The 23,433-nt window shown below is 41.2% G+C and overlaps 1 protein-coding gene across 5 annotated transcripts in view; it reads right to left on the bottom strand.

Annotated features, from left to right (window-relative positions):
• The window catches only part of LOC105498370 (prostaglandin E receptor 3), a 204,093-nt gene extending 189,310 nt beyond the window's left edge, over positions 1 to 14,783 (bottom strand). For 2 of the 5 annotated variants that reach the window (XM_011770438.2, XM_011770437.3), the window contains exon 1: positions 13,647 to 14,783. In XM_011770438.2, the coding sequence (XP_011768740.1) occupies positions 13,647 to 14,543 (897 nt within the window). In that variant the 5' untranslated portion in view covers positions 14,544 to 14,783. The remainder of the gene's footprint in view (positions 1 to 13,646) is intronic. The other 3 variants (XR_011619875.1, XM_011770436.2, XM_071091197.1) reach the window with 3 other exon arrangements.
• Between the last annotated feature and the right edge of the window lie 8,650 nt (positions 14,784 to 23,433).

The raw sequence follows: 23,433 nt of genomic DNA, 5'->3' as shown, positions 1-23,433 counted from the left end.
GCTCCACACAGCTGCCAGAAGGATGCTTCTGGTTTTATTCTGGCACACTGCTTCCTTTCCTTCATGGTATTTATCACAATCACCAGACTTCTAGTTTATTTATTGCCTCTCTCCTTCCGCTAGAATGCTAATTCCCTAAGAGCATGAAACTAGCCTAATTTACTGCTATATTTCCGGCACCTAGAACTGTGGCTGACACATTGTATGGGCTCAATAAACAAATATTGATTGCATGCATGGATAAATGAATACTGAATGGTTCTCAGCTTTATTTCTTTATTGAAAATTAAAGATGGAAAATGCTCCTGCTTTTTTTTTTTTTTTTTTGAGTCAATTTCAAGTTTCTCCAGGCAATCATTTTAAAGACAACACATTCCTTGAGGACAAGGGTCACGTCATTGTGGCACTACCTCACACGCAATCAGTATTCAGTAAGTGTCTCCTAAATAAATTATAAATCCTGGCTCCTCCCTCTGCCACAGTCAAGGTAATTTTTTGTTATTTTTCTGCCTATAAGCTTAGTAGATCTCCTCATTACCTAATAATATAATGCTGCATTAGTAATACCTCTCTGTGTAACTAGCATTAGGTATAGTATTTTTATATTTAAAAATTTTTAAAAACTTTAAAAATGAAAGATGTCTTTAAGTAAATTTAGTATTGTTCTGATGTGTCTGTATCCGGATTCATCTGGCCAACATTTTGATAGGATTTGTTTTTTTTTTTTTTTTTTTTTTTTTTTTTTTGAGATGGAGTCTCGCTCTGTCGCCCAGGCTGGAGTGCAGTGGCCGGATCTCAGCTCACTGCAAGCTCCGCCTCCCGAGTTCCCGCCATTCTCCTGCCTCAGCCTCCCGAGTAGCTGGGACTACAGGCGCCCGCCACCTCGCCCGGCTAGTTTTTTGTGTTTTTTAGTAGAGACGGGGATTCACCGTGTTAGCCAGGATGGTCTCGATCTCCTGACCTCGTGATCCACCCGTCTCGACCTCCCAAAGTGCTGGGATTACAGGCTTGAGCCACCGCGCCCGGCCGATAGGATTTCTTTGTAATTTGGTGGAGGTAATATTAGTTTTATCTTATTTTATTTTGAGTGAGAAGAATGTTATTTTAAAACTCATTTATGTGAGTCACCATATTAATAACTACAAAACAATGATTTATACTAGCAGGGAAGACATTGTAGAAACCCAGAATTATTTTTTAGGAATATGGTCATAATTCTGAAGTGGAATATGGTAATCTTTTCTTAAAAATTCCCAACATGTGTATACTTTCTTGTTCCTAAGTCCAACTGTTAAGTTTTTTAAACCTAATATTTTAATCTAACATTTTTATCGCTAAATTTTCTTTTAAAGTGTTCCTTTTGTCATTTATTGATTTTCCTGGATTTGACATAACAGGTATTTTATAAGATGACATATATGCTATTTTCTGTTCACATAAATTGAAGTAGCTAAGTCCCTTTATGTCTGCCATATTTACTAACGTACCTGGCACAAAATGCACCAGAATCTAGAGCAGTCCTTTTATATAAATGAACATGAGTTTACATTGCTAATATAATTGTTGATCCACTTAAAACTTGTGCAATAAAGTATGTATGCAGTTACTGAGTTGTCAGCAAAAAATTTAACCTCTTTGTGATAAAACATAATAATAAAATAAAAATGAATTTAGTATTGTTCTAACTAATCCAAGAGCTAGTATTAGCACCGAAGGGTGGAAGCAAAAGGGAGGACAGATTCTGACTCACTCAATATAAGGGAAATGAATTTTTCTAATAGAAAGAACAGTTCAAGTTTAATTGGGGTATTCTAAGGCATCATGGCATGGAGGAAACATGGACAAATGAATTCTAAATGGTTCTCAGCTTTGTTTCTTTATTGAAAATTTATTGGCCTTTCAGTCCCAGCCTGTCCACTTAATAGCTCTGCTACCTTGACCAAATCACTCAATTCCTCTCAGTTTTAGTTTTTGTCATTATCAATAACTTTGGCGACAAAAATGCCTATCTCATAGGGTTATTGCAAGAAATTTTTTAAAAACTATGTGTGAGAAAGAGCCTGGCACAATCTTGGCTCTAAGAAAATTCCTAGAGCTCTTGAAAAGTAAAAAATTTCCTATTATTAAGGGTGTTCAACAAAGCATAAACAAAGCTGAAACAATTTCACTAAGAATATTCCAGAAAGATATCAAATATTAGATGAGTTGTTTACCTAAATGGGCTTTGTGAATTCAGGTTTTATAATTCACACTCTCTTATTTTACAAATATAGAACAGTATAGAAAATCAATACAACTTGCCCAAAATGAAATACGAATTCTCATTCCTAATCTTAAGCAACCTACTTAGGTGTTTCTCCCTTTCCCTTCGGTCTCTATTTGACTGTATGTATAGTTCTTGACATTCTCAAAGGTACTTCTACAAAAACAGATCTGCTTACCATTCCCAGCACATCCTGTTCAATGTTTTCTGTGGTGCATTTGCACAGACTCACTGCTGCTTCCCCTCTCTCACAGATTCTAGGCCAAGCTACTTCCCACTCCTCTTTTAAAGCAACATTTAAGGAAGAAAGTTGTTCTTTATATTAATGTCTCTACATCTCCGTCTGTCCTCAGTACTCGAGGGCTCTGATGCTCTACCCATCTAATCCATTAGGCAACCTTAAGTGGTCTCCTTAAAACATAAAGCAGACCAAATCATTCGCCTATAGCTTTCAGTTGTTTTTCATTGTACTTGTGGTAGAAATCTAAACTCCCAAACAAAAATGTCAAGGTTTTGAATTATCTGGCCCTGCCTCCCTCCCTAACCGGCCTTGCAGGCAATCTCTTTTCTACCCACTCTAATCCATCCATCTGGCCTTCTTTCAGTTCCTCCAATGCTTCCAGTATATTCCTACACTGACGCCTTCACATACTGCTCTTTCTTCCTTGAAGTCTTATCTTGTAAGACTCATCATCAGTGACCTTTTTCCCAGAGATGCCCTCCCTAACCCCAATGCACCAATAGATCTTTGACACTCTCCCAAAACATCTTTCTCTTGCCTCCATAAAGTGCTCATTTTTGATGTATAAAAAGGTATGCCAGCATCCATCTGCACTTCTCTGGTCAAGTGGACAGAGCAAATGACATTGGAGCAGAAGTTTCAGAAGAATTACTTATTTTGGTAAATTTAGAATCATTAGCTTCACATAGTAGAAATTGTGTGGTATGACAAAGGAAAACCCACACAACACTCTGTGGTATAGACTCTGCCGGTCACTTGGGAAGAGGTAGACAGTGCTTCAGGGGCCCAGGACCTTCTGTGAAAGAGGAGACTAAGAAACTGAACCTCTTCTCTCAAGATTTGAAGCTAAGAAACTTGGAGCAGAGTGGATTTGGCCACATTAACTACAGGGAAAAGACATAAAAGCCTTCAAAGCAAACTTATTGAATGGGAAAAACTGGGTGTTGTGGTGCACACCTAATAGTACAACTACTCAGAGGCTGAGGCTGGAGGATCACTTGAGCCAAGTAGTTCAAGGCTGCATTGAGCTATGATCACACCGCTGTACTACAGCCTGGGCAACAGAGCAAGACCCTATCTCAAAATAAAATAAATTAATTAAAAATAAAAAAGAAAAGAAAGGGAAAGACACATTTGTCAGGAGATAATCTGAGTACCAGCCAGAGCCTAATGACCCAAGAGGTAAGGCTGATTCTAGAGCAGCATGTGGCCTGAGGTCAGCAGCCCTTTGAGTCCATGTACTCGCTCTAGCAGTGTTTGTGCTCTGGAGAACTGCAGCTGAGCATTACGGCTGGAGTCATAGGTGTGAATTAATGTGCTCCCTAATTATGGAGTCCAAGCACAGACCCAGTACATTTGGGGCCAAGCATGTTCCATTAGGGCCATCATGCTGCAGTGGACCAGCACTGTCCTGCCCACATGAGGCCAATCTCATGTGTGGTAGTAAGGGCAACCACAGTAAGACCCATCAGACTAGTTAAATTTGCTTATTGGAATGACTGATTATCTACTGCCTGTCTACCTTAATAGACTGGAAGCTACATGAAGGAAGACAGCATTCCATTTGGTTTACCCTCGAGGCTACCACCTAGAGCTGCACAGATTGCCTACTGCTCAACTCCAAAGATTGTCATTATCTTACAATATAACGTGAATAGCACTCTCTTGAGCAACGTAACTATTTAACCTGTATAGCTAAATGAATCAGTGCTGGCCACCACCACATTGCCAGAGTGATGAGAGTGGCAGGCACATAACAAGCTCTCAATAAATATTTATAGACTCATTGGATAAAAGAATGTGTGATCTATTTTGTCCATTTGCATACATTTCTCTGCTTCTTCCTAATAAGTCTTTAGGTATTTCCCCCCAAATATCTGAAATAGTATGTCCAATAGGGACCATTTAATCTACTTAGAGCTACAGGAAGTGAGAACTGAAAGGAAGATTAGAGTCGTTAATCGTTTTATCTTACCGATTAGAAAAGGGAAGTCCGGCAAGATAAAGTGACTTAGATCACATGGCAAGTCCATGACCAGATCCGGGTCTCTTGCCATCTAGTGCCTTGTTCTCTCTGTGGCACTCACTTGCTTCTTTAATAACTTTCTTCTGTTCTTCTTATGAAGCAGAGAGGAGTCCTCACAAGTCAGGGGTCACTTAATCACTGATGCTACTCTGTGGCTGAGGAGCTGGCTGCTGAGGCATTCTTCTATTTGGGGAAATACGCAAGTGTGTGATCTGCCAGAAGCTCTGACCCAAATAAGGTTGTTGGTAGCAGGACATTTCCAGTGAAATTTCATACATCAAACAGTAATCAGTGCTCCACTTCACTGTCTTGTGAATTTCTTAGAATGAATCTAATCTTTTACAATCATTCTTTCATCTTTTTCAACATTAATCACATACTTCTTTTTTCCAAATTTTTATGAATCACAACAGCAGCATATTCTCAATCATAGAAAATGACATTTATAATGTATTCAGAAAGAGAGACAAAAAGATATACAAATCAAATTTACTTTCAGGATATAACAAAACTTAGTGGAAAGTATATGTTTTAAATTACACTTAATATTTGGGGACCAATTATTGCTTGAAATAAATAGGCTTCCAGTTCCAACATGGCCTTTTGTTTTTGTATTACCAAGAGTTTTTACACAGTAACGGTATTTGGTGGAGAATTTATCTTTTATTTATAATGCACAACTTTCACCTAAATTAGTAGGTGTTTTCTTTTTTCTAATATAAAGTGGGAATACTCAAGCCTCTTTCATTTCTGCTACAATTTTTCATTTTAGATTGATGATCCTTCAAATATCTATCATAAAATCAGTTCACTAAAATAATATTTGGATTTTAAGTAAGCACCCACATGAGTCACTGAAATGTCCTCCTTAAAAATGTCGTCCCAGAGAATATCTTGGAAGGCCGCTGGATAGGAAAATAACATATTGTGCTATTTGCAGGCTGCAAATAATATTAATGTGTTGTCAGGACCTGGTCAAACTGTGTGAAGCAGTTTACAACTCTATGATTCACACACTTTGGTCTGATTTAAGACTTGCGTAAATTCAATTCTGGGCTGTCAGTCAGCAGCAGAGGATCTGTTCAGCCCCAACATTTCTAACTGCCTGTGAAAAGATGAAGACAACTGAGGGAGAGACTCTCTCAAGAAATTTGCAGAATGACTTAATCCTAGACAACAGTTAGATGCACAATTAGTTCAACTCAAGATTCCGTAGAACAGGTCTGTGCACATATAGGATAACAGGAAGAAGACCCTGACTGGAAAGAGCTCACACGGGAGGCTGTGGGTGCTAGCAAGACCCACATTTAACTCCAACACAGAGGAGTGACTGTTCAGGTGGGGAGGGGAACTGCTCACTGCAGATGAGTCTTCCCTTTCTCAGGGCCACAGAGCAGAAAAGAGCATTCCAGACCTGTGACAGAGGTCTTCAGGACACAAGGTACTAACTCCTCCCTCCGGTGTAAGGGAAAGGGGAAATGGGATCAGTGTGTTTTGGAGTTAGAGAGCTAACTAGAAGCTGTAAAAGGGAATAGGTTACAGGGCTGAGAGAATGCAGAGGAGAGATGGTGGCAGGGGAAGGGAAGGAGGGATGAATTACAATACCTCATAAAAATTTAGGCACCCTGTAATCCCAGCACTTTGGGAGGCTGAGGCGGGCAGATCACGAGGTCAGGAGATCAAGACCATCCTGGCTGACACGGTGAAACCCTGTCTCTACTAAAAATACAAAAAAAGTAGCCAGGCATGGTGGCGGGTGCCTGTAGTCCCAGTTACTCAGGAGGCTGAGGCAGGAGAATGGAATGAACCCGGGAGGCAGAGCTTGCAGTGAGCCCAGATCGCGCCACTGCATTCCAGCCTGGGGGACAGAGTGAGACTCTGTCTCAAAAACAAACAAACAAAAAAAGTTAGGCACACTTGGTTTACCATTTTTCTTTCTTTCTGTTTTAGAAAGTTGCATTCTCTACCACATGTTTTTCCCAGTGAACTCTAACTAATCAAGCTGTGAAACACTACTTGCCTCTTTTCTCCAGTTTGCTAGGAGAAAGGTCTATCTCAACACAACAGTCAATATTACTATCCAGCAAAACATCACAGTGGTATTCCTCATATGGAAGGAATATTCCCAGCTTGCTAAAAGGACTCAGTAATAAAGTATTTTCATAGTACTGTATACTACCCCATTATTTTCACATATGTTAATCTTGTTGGTTTTCATTCTAATGCTGTGAAATGAGCTGGGTAGGCATTTTTATTTCAAGAGAAAGAAAGAAAGAGAGAGAGAAAGAGAGAGAGAAAGAGAGAAAGAAAGAAAGAAAGAAAGAAAGAAAGAAAGAAAGAAAGAAAGAAAGAAAGAAAGAGAAAAAGAAAGAAAAAGAAAGAAAGAAAGAAAGAAAGAAAGAAAGAAAGAAAGAAAGAAAGAAAGAAAGAAAGAAAGAAAGAAAGAAAGAAAGAAAGAAAGAGAGAAAGGAAGGAAGGAAGTAAAAGAGAGAGAGAGGGGAGGGGAGGGAAGGCGAGGGGAGGAGAGGGGGAGAAAGGGAGGGAGGGAGGGAGGAAGGAAGGCAGGAAGGAAGGAAGGCAGGAAGGCAGGAAGGAAGGAAGGAAGGAAGGAAGGAAGGAAGGAAGGAAGGAAAAAAGAAAGAAAGAAAGAAAGAGAGAGAGAGAGAGAGAAAGAGAGAGAGAAAGAGGAAGGGAGGGGAGGGGAGGGTTCATGAAAGTATCAAGTGAATTGTCTAAGGCCAAAAACTAATTGCTTATCTACATGGGGCCAGACCCTGTCTTCTGATTTGGTTGCTGAAGTATTCAGTCAAGGCCCGTGCAGTGCCTGTAATGCCACAGCAGTTTGGGAGGCAGAGGCGGGCGGATCATAGGAGGACAGGAGTTTGAGACCAAACTGCCCAACATGGTGAAATCCTGTCTCTAGTAAAAAAATACAAAAATTAGCTGGGCAAGTGGTGGCACACACCTGTAATCCCGGCTACTCAGGAGGCTGAGGCACAAGAATCACTTGAACCCAGGAGACAGAAGTTGCAGTGAGCCTGAGATCGTGCCAATGCACTCCAGCCTGGGCAACAGCAAGACTCTGTCTCAAAAGAAAAATAAATGTATTCAGTCAATAAGCACATATTGGGCAGACCTTATGTGGCAAGTAATTATGATAGTTTCTAGGGAAAAAATAATGTGCAAGACAGACACTATACTTGACCTTGGCAGAACTAAAAGAACAGAAAGATAATAAACCAATGTCTCCAATGAAGTGTGACTCAGACTGTGACAGGGAAATGCGGGGTATCATGAGATCAAAATGTCAGGGCACCCAACCATGGCCTAGAGAGGATGAAGGAAGGCTTCGCTAGAAAATGGCTTCTAACTTGAGATCTTAGCCAATCCAAAAGAGGTGGGTGCTTGGCAGATATTGCTGAATGGTTGAGGGGTAAAGTGGCAATGAAAAATGGAGAAAGAAGTGTTCTGTGTAAAGAGAGCATGGTGCAGGAATTCACAGAGAAATTCCACGTTGTATGTATCTCAGTCATATGCCGTCCAACTGTCATTTCTGTATAAGAATCAATTACAGATGTTCCTCAACTTACAACAGGGTTACATCTGGGTAAACTCATTGTCAGTTGAAAATGTTGTAAGTTAAATATATTGTAAGGTCAAAGATGCATTTAATATGTTTAATACACCTAACCTACTGAACATCATAGCTTAGCCTTGCCTACCTTAAACATGCTCAGAACACTTACATTAGCCTACAAGTGGGCAAAATCATCTGGCAACACAGTCCACTGTAGAGTATTGGTTGCTTACCTTGTGTTTGCCTGGCTGACTGGGACCTGTGCATTCATCACCAAAAAGTATCATACTGCATATCACTAGCCCGATAAAAGATCGACATTCCAAATTCCAAGTATAGTTTCTACTGAATGTGCATTCCTTTCACACCATCATGAGGTTGAAAAATCGTAGGTCAGAGACTGTACTATGTTTACAGTACAATGTTGCCATAAACTTAGGGGACAAGATATAAGAGGAACCCCCCTCCAAAATTAGGCTCCTTCATTGGTTACCATCTTTATGAAAGTTGGAATTTTCTAGGGAAAAGGAAGACTTGAGAGATTGTCTATGGCTTCTCAAGAAGCACAGCTGGCAGGAGTTGAAATACAAACTTCCATCCTATCTTTTTGTAAAGCAATTGGAAAAAATGGGAGAGTAAGGATTTGACATGTTACAGTTGTAGATCTTAGCATTGAGAGGCATGAATGAGATAAATATGGAACACTGGCAGGTTGCAAAAGTGTTACACAGATGTAAAGAGTTTTAGGGGGGACTTCCCTGCATTTCTTTACTGCAATGCAAGGGCAGAACTAAAAACTGAAACTTAGCACCCAGTATCCCTCACCTACCACCCCTCTGCACCCTCAGATGAATCATAGTCTGTTACAGATGCCTGTAACATATTCCTGAGCGTTAGTCCCAGAAAACTAAACCTGTGGAAACTTTTATATTTTAGTTGCTGACCTTCACAGCTTGTTCAAAAGAGAAGGGTCAGTGACTCACAATTATATTACAACTTCAGACCATGTGAATTTCTTCAAAGGTGATGGCTTAAGAAGTGTTTAATTTTTGGCTCTTTCTAATAAACTCAAAAGAGTGAAGTCCTCATCTTGTCATTCAGGGACTAACCACCTAAATTTGTTTTCTTGAACATTTTTAAAAACGTAATTCCCATTGATCTAGTGTGCACCCTTTGTTCTCATTGGGATGGGTTTGCGGACACAGTTGGTCTCAGTCATGAAGTCATGAAGTCAGGTTATGCCAATTCACCTCTTCCTGGAAATCTCCTCTGGCAAATTCAGACTGACTTTTTTTCTGAGAGCCAAAGGCATTAATTACATCTTGTCTTGGATTAGGGTTCTTTAAATATTTCACTCATAAATGTGTAAATTCTGCTTTTCTGAACAGATTATAATATAATCAGTTTTACAATCATAGAATATTTTGTCGACCTTCACACCTTTTTCTTTTTCTTTTTTTTTTTTTTTTTTTTTTGAGACGGAGTCTTACTCTGTCACCCAGGCTGGAGTGCAGTGGCCGGATCTCAGCTCCGCCTCCCGGGTTTATGCCATTCTCCTGCCTCAGCCTCCCGAGTAGCTGGGACTACAGGCGCCCACCACCTCGCCCGGCTAGTTTTTTGTATTTTTTAGTAGAGACGGGGTTTCACTGTGTTAGCCAGGATGGTCTCGATCTCCTGACCTCGTGATCCTCCCGTCTCGGCCTCCCAAAGTGCTGGGATTACAGGCTTGAGCCACCGCGCCCGGCCAACACACCTTTTTCAAAAGAGAAAAACTGTAGAATATTTTTCCTATAATGTGGATTCATAGGTTTAATCACTTTCTCTGAAACAACATCCTGAATATGGCAGAAAGTTAGTGGCAGAAGAGATTAGCAATTGAATAATACTTTTATATGCTACAAAACAACATTTCTGAAAATAATTCACCATACATATCTACCACATGTGGCATATTAAAGGCAAATTTCACTTGTCAAAATATATCAGTGATTCTTAACTAAAACAAAAAAAATCTTCTTGAACTGAAAATCTCTGTTTGTATTTGTGGATACTGAGCAGGGAATTCACCGGTTCAAGATTAAAGGCAAAAGTTTCTAAGGCGGCTTTTATCCAGTTCCAAGATTGATGATGAGAAACTGTTGCTCATACCTCACTTTTCACAATGTTCATAGCTGGCTTTATATTTACTGTTTTTGAGATAGCTTACAGTATTAGCCACATTCTACCTGTTTGGGAGTGCCAAGTTATAAAAGTACAAAATGTACTCACAGCTTCCTTTGAACAAAATCCTAAGGTTATTCCCATTTCTGGAAATTTAGCTATCATGTCAAACAACTGAGCTATGGTGAGCATCATTCATAAAATATAAAACAATAATGATAAAAGTCAAATAGATTGCATTGCTGAATCAACTGGCTGATTGCAACAGAATGACAATGTGATGTCTTCAATAACCAGTAACTAAAAACTGTAGATCATCTATCATGGTGACATCGTTTTCCACTGTACTCTCTTAATTTCACATTTTATATTGTATTTTGCAAAGTTTCTGAGAAAAAGAAAAAGGAAACAAAGCTTTTATTTAAGGATACATAAGCCTCTATTTAAGTATTTATGTAGTGGGAACTTGTAGCAGTTGGGACATTTTCTTATTATGGTATTTCTGTCCTACCAAGTTTTCCTGCAGTAACAACTGAATATTTGTTATAGTCATGATCCAGGATATACTCAGCGTCCTTTCAAGTAAGAAGTTTGGACAATTAGAACAGTATCCTATACCCAACTTAACATATGCTAACAGGAAATCTATACTATACCCATAGTTAGAAAAAACAGTGTTAATCTCATTTAAACACTAATATGCTGAAAATTCAATCCACTAAATTCTAGTGTTTTCGTTCTTACAATTCTCTATTAAGAAAGCAGCTTTGTCAGTTTCTTTTCTTTGAAATAATTCCAACTTTGTACAGTAAATCTTTTTGAAGATATTTGGAGATTTTTTTTTTTTTTTTTTTTGAGATGGAGTCTTGCTCTGTCACCCGTGCTGGAATGCAGTGGCTCAATCTCGGCTCACGGCAACCTCTGTCTCCCCAGCTTAAGTAATTCTCCTGCCTCAGCCTCCTGAGTAACTGGGATTACAGGCGCATGCCACTATGCCCTGCTAATTTTTGCGTTTTTAGTAGAGGCGGGGTTTGGCCATGTTGGCCAGGATGGTCTTGAACTGCTGACCTCAAATGGTCCAGCCACCTCGGCCTCCCAAAGTGCTGGGATTACAGGCATGAGCCACCGCACCCAGCTGATGGAACCATTTTCTTTTAAAAGTTCCAATTTCTCCTAGGCTGGGCACAGTGGCTCATGCCTGTAATCCCAGCACTTTGGGTGGCTGAGGCGGGTGGATCACCTCAGGTCAGGAGTTCGAGACCAGCCTGGCCAACATGGTGAAACCCCATCTCTACTAAAAATACAAAAATTAGCCGGGTGTGGTGGTGGGCACCTGTAATCCCAGTGACTCCAGAGGCTAAGGCAGGAGAATCATTTGCACCTGGGAGGTGGAGGCTGCAGAGAGCTGAGATGTCACCACTGCACTCCAGTCTGGGTGACAGAGCGAGACTCTGTGTCCAAAAATAGAAAAAAAAAAAAAATCTCCTTTTTGATATGATCACATGTTGAATTTATTTTGTTTAATGTTTGTATAATTGAATTAATAAAGTGTGCAGTAAAATGCTATAAATCAATTAGTATTATCCGAATGAAAATAAATTGAAATTAAGTAAGACTAGTTTCAAATACAGTCTTTCTTGAAAGAGTGAGTTTGGCCATCCTAAATTACAGTTTTCAAGATTGACCTACTTTCTTTCTGAGGCCACCATACTCATGGTACTAGAATTAAAGTGTCTACATCAAAACCACACTACATGGTTTCTCTTTGACTTAAAAACAAAATACACAAACAGTAAATTATAAGTCTGATTAACTGTGTGGGTATTTTGTTCAATTGATTTAACTGCATTTTTTCCCCTAGGATATAAGTCATGTGATACAGCAAACTCAACGATGTGGGGCTCAAATGACACTTGTGAAAAATTCAGATACCCTTTTGTCTTTAAAGTTATATTAATTACCACACTTTAGTAAAGTGTTTACTATTTAGAACTCTTTCTTCCTTCCTAGTTGGCCTCCTGTACACCCCATTCCTGAGTCATAAAAGTAAATACTGTATATCTAAAACTGGTGCTGGTTTTGATAAGCCGTAGTGATGACACCAGCCTGAGTTCCAACTCCTGGAATAAAGAACTGTGACCATACAGCGACTTGTAGGCAGTTAGGTCTCAACATAACTCTCCTTGTCCCCTCATGTCACTGATTTGGAGCCAAGGTTTGTGCTCCAATCTACCAAACCAGGTGAAAGAAATTACATTTCTATTTTCAAATGCAAGGGATTTAAAAGTATATATGGCACACAAAAAAGTCAGCGTACTTAATGCCTAATGCCACTGAACTGTACACACAATAATGGTTAAAATACTGAATTGTATGTAATATATTTTACCACAACTAGGAAAAAAAAAAAACTGTATTCACATGTTTCAAAGGTTTTTCACAATTGTGTAATACATATAGTTGGTTATACCTTTGTGACAGTGAGCAAATGGCTCTTTCTGCAACATCTATTAGCCCAGACTCCCCAGGGCCTAAGTAAGCATCCATTCTTCAAGAATAAGTAAACAGCACGTACACATGGACATTTCTAGCTAAAAGTAACACAGACAAAAAACCTCAAAAATATCATGTAAGGTCAAGTGTTGGACAAAGAGCCTTTGCAAACATCCCTTGCTCCTTTGCATTGCTCTGGTGTGAGGAGCTAGGACATGGGAAACCTCTACCTCCTCTCTCAGGATTAGCAAACCCTGCTTGATTGCTACAAGGGTAAGTAAATGCTGGCCTGCTGGGTTTCCGGATCCCACTGACTATCGTTCAGGCACTCCTAGAGAGCCAAGCACCATGCCGAAGGGCTGAGGAGGAAACTCGCATCTTTCGTTCTCCTACATCATCAAAAATAAACCTTGAAGGCTGCTCATACGTCGCAGGAGGGCTGTGACTGTCTGGGGTTGCAGACTGAAAATCTCATTAACGTGAGAGAGGTATTTGAAATAAAGAAACCCCTCACAGTATCAGGCTGCAGTTATCATAGCCATTCTGCTCTTGATGCACCCAGGACAAACCTCTATCTCTGCATTTGTGTCATTTCAGTGACATATCCTATCTCCTCCCCGACTAGAATGTGAACAGCCCTGTGATCTCTATGTGCTCATAACCAGCGCGTAATGCGAATCCTGGCTCTTCGAAGGCGCTCAGCTAAGTGAGGAGCTCAACTCTGAAGCTGTAACCAAGACGGCGCGGATAGGAGGAGAGGACACTCCAGCGCTCTGCGGTTGCAAACACACCCCTGCAGGTGCTGCCACTTAGCACTTAGAAAAGCCTTACGTTCCCGCTTACTCGCACACACATCCTGACTTTCCCCAACCCTGGAACTACCTACCAGTAGCGGAGACCAGCAGACTGACAGCACGCACATGATCCCCATGAGCTGAATGGCCGTCTCGGTCGTGATGCGGCCCCACTGGGCACTGGACTGAGATGCCGTGGCCTTGGCCCGGCAGCGGGACACCAGGGCCTTAATGGTGGCCAGGTTGCAGGCAAAGGTGACTGTCAGCGCCAAGAGCCCCAGGAAGGCAAAGGCAGAGGCGAAGAAAAGGTTGCCCCAGTTATGCGAAGAGCTAGTCCCGTTGCCCCCTCGCCCGGTGCTGATGAAGCACCACGTCCCGGGCCACTGGACGGTGTACTGGCCCACGCCCAGCACCGGCAGCAGGGCGAAGGCGAGCACGGCCAGCCACACGCCGAGTAGCACAGCGCGGGTGGCACGCGTCTTCATGTGGCTCGCGTACCAGTGCGGCGCCCTGATGGCCAGCGCCCGCTCGACGGCCATGGCGCTGGCGATGAACAGCGAGGAAAGCCCGAAAACAGTCATGGTCAGTCCGAAGAAGGTGCAGAGCCGCCCCGACGGGTCGAGCTGCTCCCAACGCTGCTTGGACAGGTACACGACGATGACCACCGGGGTGGTGAGAAGCTGCCCGACCAGGTCGGTGAGCGCCAGCCAGCCGATGCACAGCAGGAACGACTTCTTGCGCTTGCTCTCCCGGCGCCGGTAGCTGCGCGACACTAGCAGCATGGCCAGTGCGTTGCCCACGAAACCGGTGAGCAGCATGGTGATCGGGAAGGCTACGGACACCGATCCGCAATCCTCGCCGGATCCTGGAGGGCGCGTGAGGTTGCCCCGCGCCTCGGCGGAACGCTCGGGCGCCCACATGCCTGTGTATGAGTGATTGAGGCGAGTGCAGAAGGGGGCACCCCCTCCGTAGCCCCGGGTCTCCTTCATGTTGGCTTCGAGGTGAGGAGGAGATAGCGTCCAGAGAGCCGCAGCGGGAGGGGGCAGACGCGGCGCGGGCGGCGGCGGAGGTCGGCGGCTACCGCGGCTGTGGCTGGGCTGCCCTCCATGGTGCGGGGCGCAGCCGCCGCCCTATGCCGCTACTGGGACCGCGGCCGCGGCGGCGCCAGGGCTCACTGGCCCCGGAGACAGCCGCGCCTTCCTCTCCGGGAAACCTCTGGCTCCGAGGCCCGCCGAGGTGCCGAGTCCCCTCTATAAGGCCAAGGGGGCGGGGCGCCCGTGGGTGTGGACAGAACCGAGGTGGGAGGAGGGTGCAAAGCAACTGAGCGCTTCTCTTGGCTGTTGCCTATCCTGATCGCCTGAGTTGGGAAACCCCAGACCGGCTCCTCTGAAACGCCTCTGGGCCGAACCCAGAGCCCACTGGGCGCCTCCTCCAGTTCTCCGCCAGTGTCAGTAGGCTGCAAGCAGCTAATAAGTCGCACCGGGCTTGCGGACCCCAGTCAAGCTGCCGAGGCGCACCTGAGCGCTCGCTCGCCTGCTTCTTCAACCACAAACGCTCCTGCAGGGACGGGATCCTTGTCCTGAAGTCCTTTAGTAACTCCGGTAAAGTGAAAATCGGCTGTCTTTAAGCAATCCCCACAAGCCTTTGCATAGCTGATCGTTAACTTTTTTCCTTTCTGCTTTGAGACTCTAGAGTGATTATAAAAAGGCCAAGGTGTCCTGTCCCCTGGGGTGCCGCTGAAAACTATAAAATTACTAGACAGTGCCTGCAGACTTAAGGGAGTAGACACAGGAAAACAAATACATCGGATGGTTGAATTCCAAGACCAATAAATCCCAACTACTACCCCTCGCCTAATCCTGCCCGCTCCCCTCCCCACCACCCAACAAATAAGTCAGCTATGGCAAAAGTGGCTACAGGAAGGTGGCATCAATTTGCGTATCTGAGGTAGTGAAATCAGCTGCTACCAGCCTCTATGGGAGTGAGAGGGGAGCAGAGGAGAAAGGTATTCCTCACAAAGCCTCCAACCATCCTTCTTATCTTCATACAATAAGAACTAGAAAAGGTATTTAGATGTTAGGAAGGCCTTAATCTGTATGGAAACTTTGCCTTTGAAATAATAAACATTGAATGAAAATAGGCATACTTGCTTGCCTCGTAACATCTTTCAGTAAGCCAATATTTTGTGTATTTCTCACAAACATTTCTCATTTTATCACAGAAATCCTCCAAGGTACTATTGCTATTACTATTCCCCTTAAAGGTGGGGTAACTGAGGCCCCATGAAGTTAAAGAATGTTCCTAAAGTCTCTCAGCAATTCTCAAGTCCCATCTTATTTGAAGCATGTACTCCTGACAGGGGTCCCATAACTGCTCTCAGCAGATGAATATTAACAGTGAGGTCATTTCCCCCTAATCTTGGGAAAGTCTTGTGTTTTTTGTTTTGTTTTTTGCCTTTTCACACTGGCTAAGAAATGAAAATATTTTTAAAAATAATTGCAAAGTTCATTTTTCCTCATATGTAAGAAATTAGACTTAATCGTATAGCACTATAAAGACCATTATTCTGATTGACACAGATCGACTTTCAGAACAAGCCCAATCAGTTTTGCCTTTCCTAGCTTAGCTGATGTTCTGTATGTGTGTTCTTAACTTTTAAATTGCTGTTAAGAGGTAAGAATGGGATATGTCCCTCTGCATGCTTTCTCGATGGTCTTGATTCTGTATGAGAGTTTGAAAACATATCACTATAACATTGTATGTTTTTTAAAGAAGGCAAAGCAAGAATGCAATTTAAATTCCATTCTAATAACATGCATTAATCACAACATGAATTTCATTTTGTGTTTTGCTGTTATTTAAAAATGTTTTGCACTTTTGCATTTTATTGACTAAAATGTCACATTTACAATGGGAACAACAGCTAGGAAGGGTGAAATGATTTAATTCTAAAATCTTCTCCAAACTTTTGTCTTATTATTCTGAATTAATCTCAAACCTGTATTTGGGATAGTATTTTTCTAGCCTAGTATTTGAAAATAAAATAATATTTGAGGTTATTCTTAGACAAAGCTTTATCCAAAGCATTTGGATGAAAGTGGCTATCAAATTTATACCTTCTGCAGTTAGTAAAACTCTAGTGTAATTCAATATTTAAAATTTAAGACCATTTCACCATTCACACAGCAAACGAAGCAAAGCTTATCTTGTTCCAGTTACATCAAAAACTATTCTTATTTTCATTTACAAATATTTGCCTTCTTTGAAACTTTTACTTCTCCCTCTGAAGTGCTTGCTGTAGCCAATTGGACTTGATAAGCATGGTAAGTACCAGGGTATGTATTAGTAAAGAATTGTTAGTCTCTTACTAACCTCTACAGCAATCAACAAAATGTGTTGCATTTCAGATAATTTGGGTAACATTTCTCTTCTTTCAGCATTTCGCTTCATCCTATATTGTCTGCCTTTAGCTATTCACTTGTAAACAAGTTACTGTGAGGGTTTGTGGAGTAACAGTGTGAAGCTGGCAGTTGGATTCTGGTTGGTACTTTCTGGACAGTTACTACAGCTATAGTGTGAATTGTGTTGGTCTGAAACAACACTGCCCCCTGGTGACCAAAAGGCTAATAACATGCTTTATGCTGTTTTTAAAGAGAATTTCCAAAGGGTCAATGGATGCTTTGCTTAGGGGATCTCTGATTTCTTTCCTAGAGATCTACTTATCAGTACATAATTGTGGTCACTTTGTTTTCCTTTGAGGTTACAAATTGGCAATTTTGTTTAACAGTCAAAACCAGTAGAGGATTAAACCGAAAGACCAGATATTCATTTTTTAAAATTTAAAGTATATATTCACCTATTATGTTTTCAATGAAATTCTACCCTGGATATGTTTTAAATTCACAGATTACTTAATTGTACCCCTTTTGTACCTTACAGTTTAAAATGTGTAATGTTTACCTGGTGATGAATAGCTATGTTCAATGGCAATGACAGATATGTCAATATTTAGCTAGTGATGATGTATTTATTTTGCTATTTACTTCTATTAAACATCTATTTAAAAATCTTAAATATGGACACAAAATAAGATTAATAACTGGTCACATGATCAACCCTTGATTGCCTCACTATGGATGGAGACTATCTGAAAGTCTTTCTTCATGGAGCCAACCAGTAATTTTAGTTTATATTTTAGTCATTCATTCATTCAATAACTATTCATTGAGCACCCAATCTATGTCAGACACTGTTTCAGTCATTAGGGATAACAAAGCAATACATAACAGTCCCTACATCTATGGGGTTTATATTTTAGTGCAAAATTACTGAATTTAAGTGCCAAATAACAGAAGAAAGAACACTGATCCCATGGCTTTTATCTTCTCAGAATGATTGCCATGGAAGTACAATGCAACATAGACTTAACATTTAAACATCAATCAATATAATTACTGTGTCAAAATAAGAGCAATGCTTAGAAGTCTTTGCTAAATCAAATATCTGGATATACTCGAGTCCCTTGCTATGACTGCCTTTTCTCCTGTCTTTTCTTCCTATTCTTTACATGCCTGTTAATTTTTTATTGAAAGCTGGACATTGTAATATATGGTAATGACTCTGGATTCTCCTGGGTTTTTTTTTCCCCTGAGTATTATTGATTTTATGTTTGTTTGTTCTGTTTGACAGTTAACTTGTCCGGATTCAAACTGCCAATATTGCCTCCCCTGGGGCATGCTGCTTTTGATATCTCTGCTTCATTTTCATGGTTTTCCATGCTCTTTTAGCTTGGCTCCCTAGAGATTGATTTCCCTATGCCTGTGTAATTTGCTGGTCAGTTAGCAATGGAGATCACCTTCTTTGTGGGTTCCTCCATTCTAGGGATTCTCCTCTTATTTCCAGCTGTTCTGGCAACTTAGGACTATTCCCTGACATACCAAGTTTCTGAAGTTTCAGCTTTCTGTCACTCAAAGTACACACAGCACAGGGAGGAATACATCCCCTTAAGTAAAGCATCAAAGTAGAGGTATAATTTACATTTATACATCTCAAATAATTTTTTTTTTTTTTTTCCAGACAGAGTCCTGCTCTGTCGCCCAGGCTGGAATGCAGTGGCGCAATCTCGGCTCACTGCAAGCGCTGCTTCCCAGGTTCACACCATTCTCCTGCCTCAGCCTCCCGAGTAGCTGGGACTACAGGTGCCCGCCACCATGCCTGGCTAATTTTTTGTATTTTTAGTAGAGACGGGGTTTCACCATGTTAGCCAGGATGGTCTCCATCTCCTAACCTCATGATTCTCCCTCCTGGGCCTCCCAAAGTGCTGGGAATGGGAATACAGACGTGAGCCACCGTGCCCGGCCGAATAGTGGTCTTTTAAGACTAGATTTCTATTGGTTTTGCTTGCTTTTTCCTCAGACTTCATGGAGTCTCCTTCACTCATACAGAGTTTTGCTGTGAGACATGGATTTGGGCAGTTCTATCGCATTTCTTCTCTGGTTCTCATTCCCAAGATTTCCTACTTAAATTTGCAGTGGCTTTTCAAGTCTTAACTCCAGTCTCTGGCTCTTGTTGCCAGTAAGGCTACGATTTCTTTTTTTTTTTCTAACAGTATTTCCCACAGCCATAGTCATGAAGATTGGGCAGGATCCTCGATCCCAAAACCAGTAAGTCACAATTTTTACTCCTCTAATTTGTCTTTTTTTCTCTTCTATGATTTCTGTATGCCTTTGCTTTCCAATGTAATACTTTAATAAAATTCAAATACTTGTTTTTACAAATTTAACCATACTTTATTATTGTTATATGCAGGGCAGTGTGATACTGGCATAAAGATAGGCATGCTATGTTTGGAATGTGTCTCCTCCAAAATTCATGTTGAAACTTAATGGCTAATATGATGGTATTAAGAGGTGATGCCTTTAAGAGGTGGCTGGGCTATGAGGACATCTCGTGAGTGAATGGGATTAGCTGCTCTTATAAAAGGGCTTGACAGAGGGAGTTTGGTCCCTTTCTTGTCATCCTGACATGTGAGGACAGGGCAAGAAGGCCTTCACCAGAGACCAGATGATGGCGCCTTGCTCTTGAACATCCCCAAACTGCAAAACGTTGAGAAATAAATTTCCATTTCTAAATTACCCAGTTGTAGTATTGTTATAGCAGCACACAACAAACTAAGACACTGATCTACAGATCAATGAGAGTATTATAGAGAGCATCATATATACACATATGTGTATGACAGATAGAGATATAGATATGTGTACACATATGAAGACATTCATATTCAACAGATCTTTGTCAAAAGTGTTAAGGTGATTCAAAAGAACAGCCATTTTTACAAGTGGTGCTGGATAAACTAGATATCTGTATGGATATAAAAATGAACATAGACTTACACCACAAAACAAAATAGATAATAGACTTAAATGTACCTGTTAAAACTAGAAACCTCCGAGATTAAAAGAGGACTTTTCCTTGTGACCTCTTTCTCCTCTATCATTACTGCAAGTACTCCTTCAGCTTTGTTGTTGTTGTTGTTGTTGTTGTTGCATTGAACAACATGTGATTACCTGTTTTAGTAGGCACAGAAATTATATTGTTTTTTTGGTTTGTTTGTTTGTTTGTTTTAGACAGTCTCACTCTGTCACCCAGGCTATAGTGCAGTAGCATGATTTTAGCTCATGATGCCTGGAACTCCTGGGCTCAAGTGATTCTCCCACCTCAGCCTTCTGAGTAGCTAGGGCTACAGGCACATGCAGCCATGTCTGGCTAATTTTACAATTTTATTTTTTGTAGAGACAGGGTCATACTATATTCCCCAGGCTGCTTTCAAACTCCTGGCCACAAGCAATCTCACCACCTGAGCCCCACACAGTCCACCACACAGTCTCCTACCCCGAGAAGCCATTCCCCTTCAATTTCACAGTTAGGCTCTCAGCTGCATAACAGTATGTGGCCTGTGAGTGTGACCTTGGAGGCTCTTCCTCAGGCTCTGCTAAAAATAATTAAATTCTTTCTGAATGTCTGGTTACCTGTAACTTTTGAAAAATGAAACAGTGAGTCAATAACATTCTTGTACATATTGGTATATGTATTTGTGGGATTTATTTTTACATGGTAAATCATTAGAAGCGGACTGTTCTGTGCCGATGATTCTCAGATTTGTACCTGCAGTCTACACTTCTATTTGAACTTCAACTTCATACCAAAATATATCTCATATACACTCATTTGTGTCCATCTCCACCGTCACCACCCGGATTCAAGTTACCACAATCTTTTGCCTAATTTGCTGCAATATTTATTTATTTAGAGACAGAGTTTCGCTCTGTCTCCCAGGCTGGAGTGCGGTGGCATGATCTTGGCTCACTGCCACCTCTACCTCCTGGGCTCAAGCGAGCACGTCCGGCTAATTTTTGCATTTTTAGTAGAGACGGGGTTTCACCATGTTGGCCAGGCTGGTCTCGAACTCTTGATCTCAAGTGATCCACCTGCCTTAGCCTCCCAAAGTGCTAGGATTACAGGCGTGAGCCACCATGCCTGTACACAATAATTTTTTTTTTTTTTTTTTTTTTGAGACAGGTGTTGCTCTGTCACCCAGGCTGGAGTGCAGTGGCGTGATCTCTCAGCTCACTGCAGCCTCCACCTCCTGGGTTCAAGTCATTCTTGTGCCTCAGCCTCCCAAGTACCTGAGATTACAGGCGTGTGCCACCATAATACACTAAGTTTTGTATTTTTAGTAGAGATGGGGTTTTGCCATGTTGCCCAGGCTGGTCTTGAACTCCTGACCTCAACTGATCCATCTGCCTCGGCCTCCCAGAGTGCTAGGATTACAGGTTTGAGTCACCACACCTGGCCCTCAATAGATTTCTAATTGCCTTGACCTTATAATTTTAAACTATGTTTATTGTAACAAATTGAAGTTTAGTGAGCATTTAGATTATATTTTAAATGTTAATAATCTCTTGATCCCTCTATTTTCACTTCCAAATTAACCAATATTAATAGGTTGGGGTGTATTCTTTCATACTTTGTTCTATAATCACACAAAGATATTTTCACTCATGTTTAAAATGTTTACAACCCAATGGGCCAGATATATTGTTATGCTAATTTGACTACCAGTGAAGCTAAATAACATCCTCTTCTATTAATTATATACATTATTGGAATATCATTATGCTATTAATTTGTAGCAACTCTTTGTATAGAGGTACCATCTGTTTCTAATTTTCCTGTCATTTGCCTTTTTACTTTTTGTATCATGTCTATTACCGTATATAAGAAATTTATTCAGGAAAATGATCTTTTCATTTATGGTTTTGAGGATTCCTGCTTAAGCAAGCCTCTCTTTAATTCCTGTATCCAAGTTGCACTTGGGAATATTCTTACTTTAATATTCATGTTTTCAATCTAAATGGATGTTAAAATTTGTACTTTTTAGCAAATGGTAATGAGGTGGTTTAACTTTTTTACAGATTATCACATAGACAGCTAACATCATTTAAGTAAATCATAATTCTCCTCTTAACTGAAACCCTATTTCATCATATACTAAATTTCGATTTAGTCCAGTGTCCAGATCTTGGTGTCTAAATACAGTTCTTCTTTAAAAGGAAACAGTGTTCTTCGGAAGAATGGCTGATTCTGCATCTATGGCTGAGAAAATACAAGCTGAGCCTAGAGCATCTTGTACTGTCAGAAATTAAAGAAGTGTTCAGAAGACAGAAGAATTTGGGGACATATCAAAAGGACAAAGAAGCCAACATGAAAAAAATTCCAAAGACCAAAGGTCTTTGGAATTATATATTTTGAACAACAAAATATATATTTTGAACAACAAAATATATAAGGTATAAGGTAGTATTGAATAAACCAAATGAATCTACTATACAACAGGAAAAATAGTAACTTCAGTAAATTTACAGTGCAGAAACCCGGCAAATGAAGTCTTTTTTTTTTTTTTTTTTAACCCAAAACCCAACGAAAAGCTTTATTTTTATATTTAGGTTTGATGTATGAACAGCCATGCAGAACATGGCTGGACATGACTGGACACAAAGGATGTGGCCTAATGGTGATGGACGGAGTGGGGAAACCCAGCAAGGCTGCTTTGAACAATTTCCCTTCCCCTGGGTATGGGGCAGGGCCCCTCGGGAATGAAGGTCCTCCAGGGAGAAGGAAGAGAGTGACCTTGCTAGGTTTTATGGCTAGCTTTGGGAGAGATGATTTCTAGTTTCTATGACCTGCCTTGGGGAAAACAAATTCTGGTTTCTGTGACTCACTCTGCGGGAGAAAAGGGGACAGGAACCAGGAAGGAAGGACAAAGACTAGGCTTCTGAGACCTTCCAGTCTCCTCTGGGTCAGAGTAATCCGCATGCCAAGGTGCCATACTTTGGGGTTTAATGAGCCCTGACAGCAGGTCCTTGCAGATTTCAGAGGCAACCTGTGATCTAAGTAATTGGTTTTCAGTCCCTCAATTTCAGAGGACTTTAGCAAAGCCTGGTTGAAACGGCCAAGTGTTAGAAGAACCCCTTCAAAGTTGAAATTCATCAAGTTCTTCAGCTGAGGGCGTAAAAATCGCAGACGTAAGGTTAGGAAGAGTTAGGACTTCTGGAGTCTTCCCTGCACGCCCTGACTCTTGAGCGTCAACAGGTCAGAAGCTCACAGTATGTGATCCTCCTGTGGCTAGCAGTGATGTGTTTTAGAGTAACATGTTCAGAATGAAACTGCCACACTTAAGTCAAGCTTCAAGGGCCTTTTGAAGACATGTGTGGCCCACACTGGCCTCATAGGAACACAGGTGCTCCAGGACCCAATGGGTTCAGGACTAGGTGGGGGGAAACTTCAACCCTGAAAACATCCTCCTGCTGTCTAGAC

Source organism: Macaca nemestrina, chromosome 1 (assembly GCF_043159975.1).
Source record: "Macaca nemestrina isolate mMacNem1 chromosome 1, mMacNem.hap1, whole genome shotgun sequence".
NCBI lineage: Eukaryota > Metazoa > Chordata > Mammalia > Primates > Cercopithecidae > Macaca > Macaca nemestrina.
This window is presented reverse-complemented; position numbering and strand designations above follow the sequence as displayed.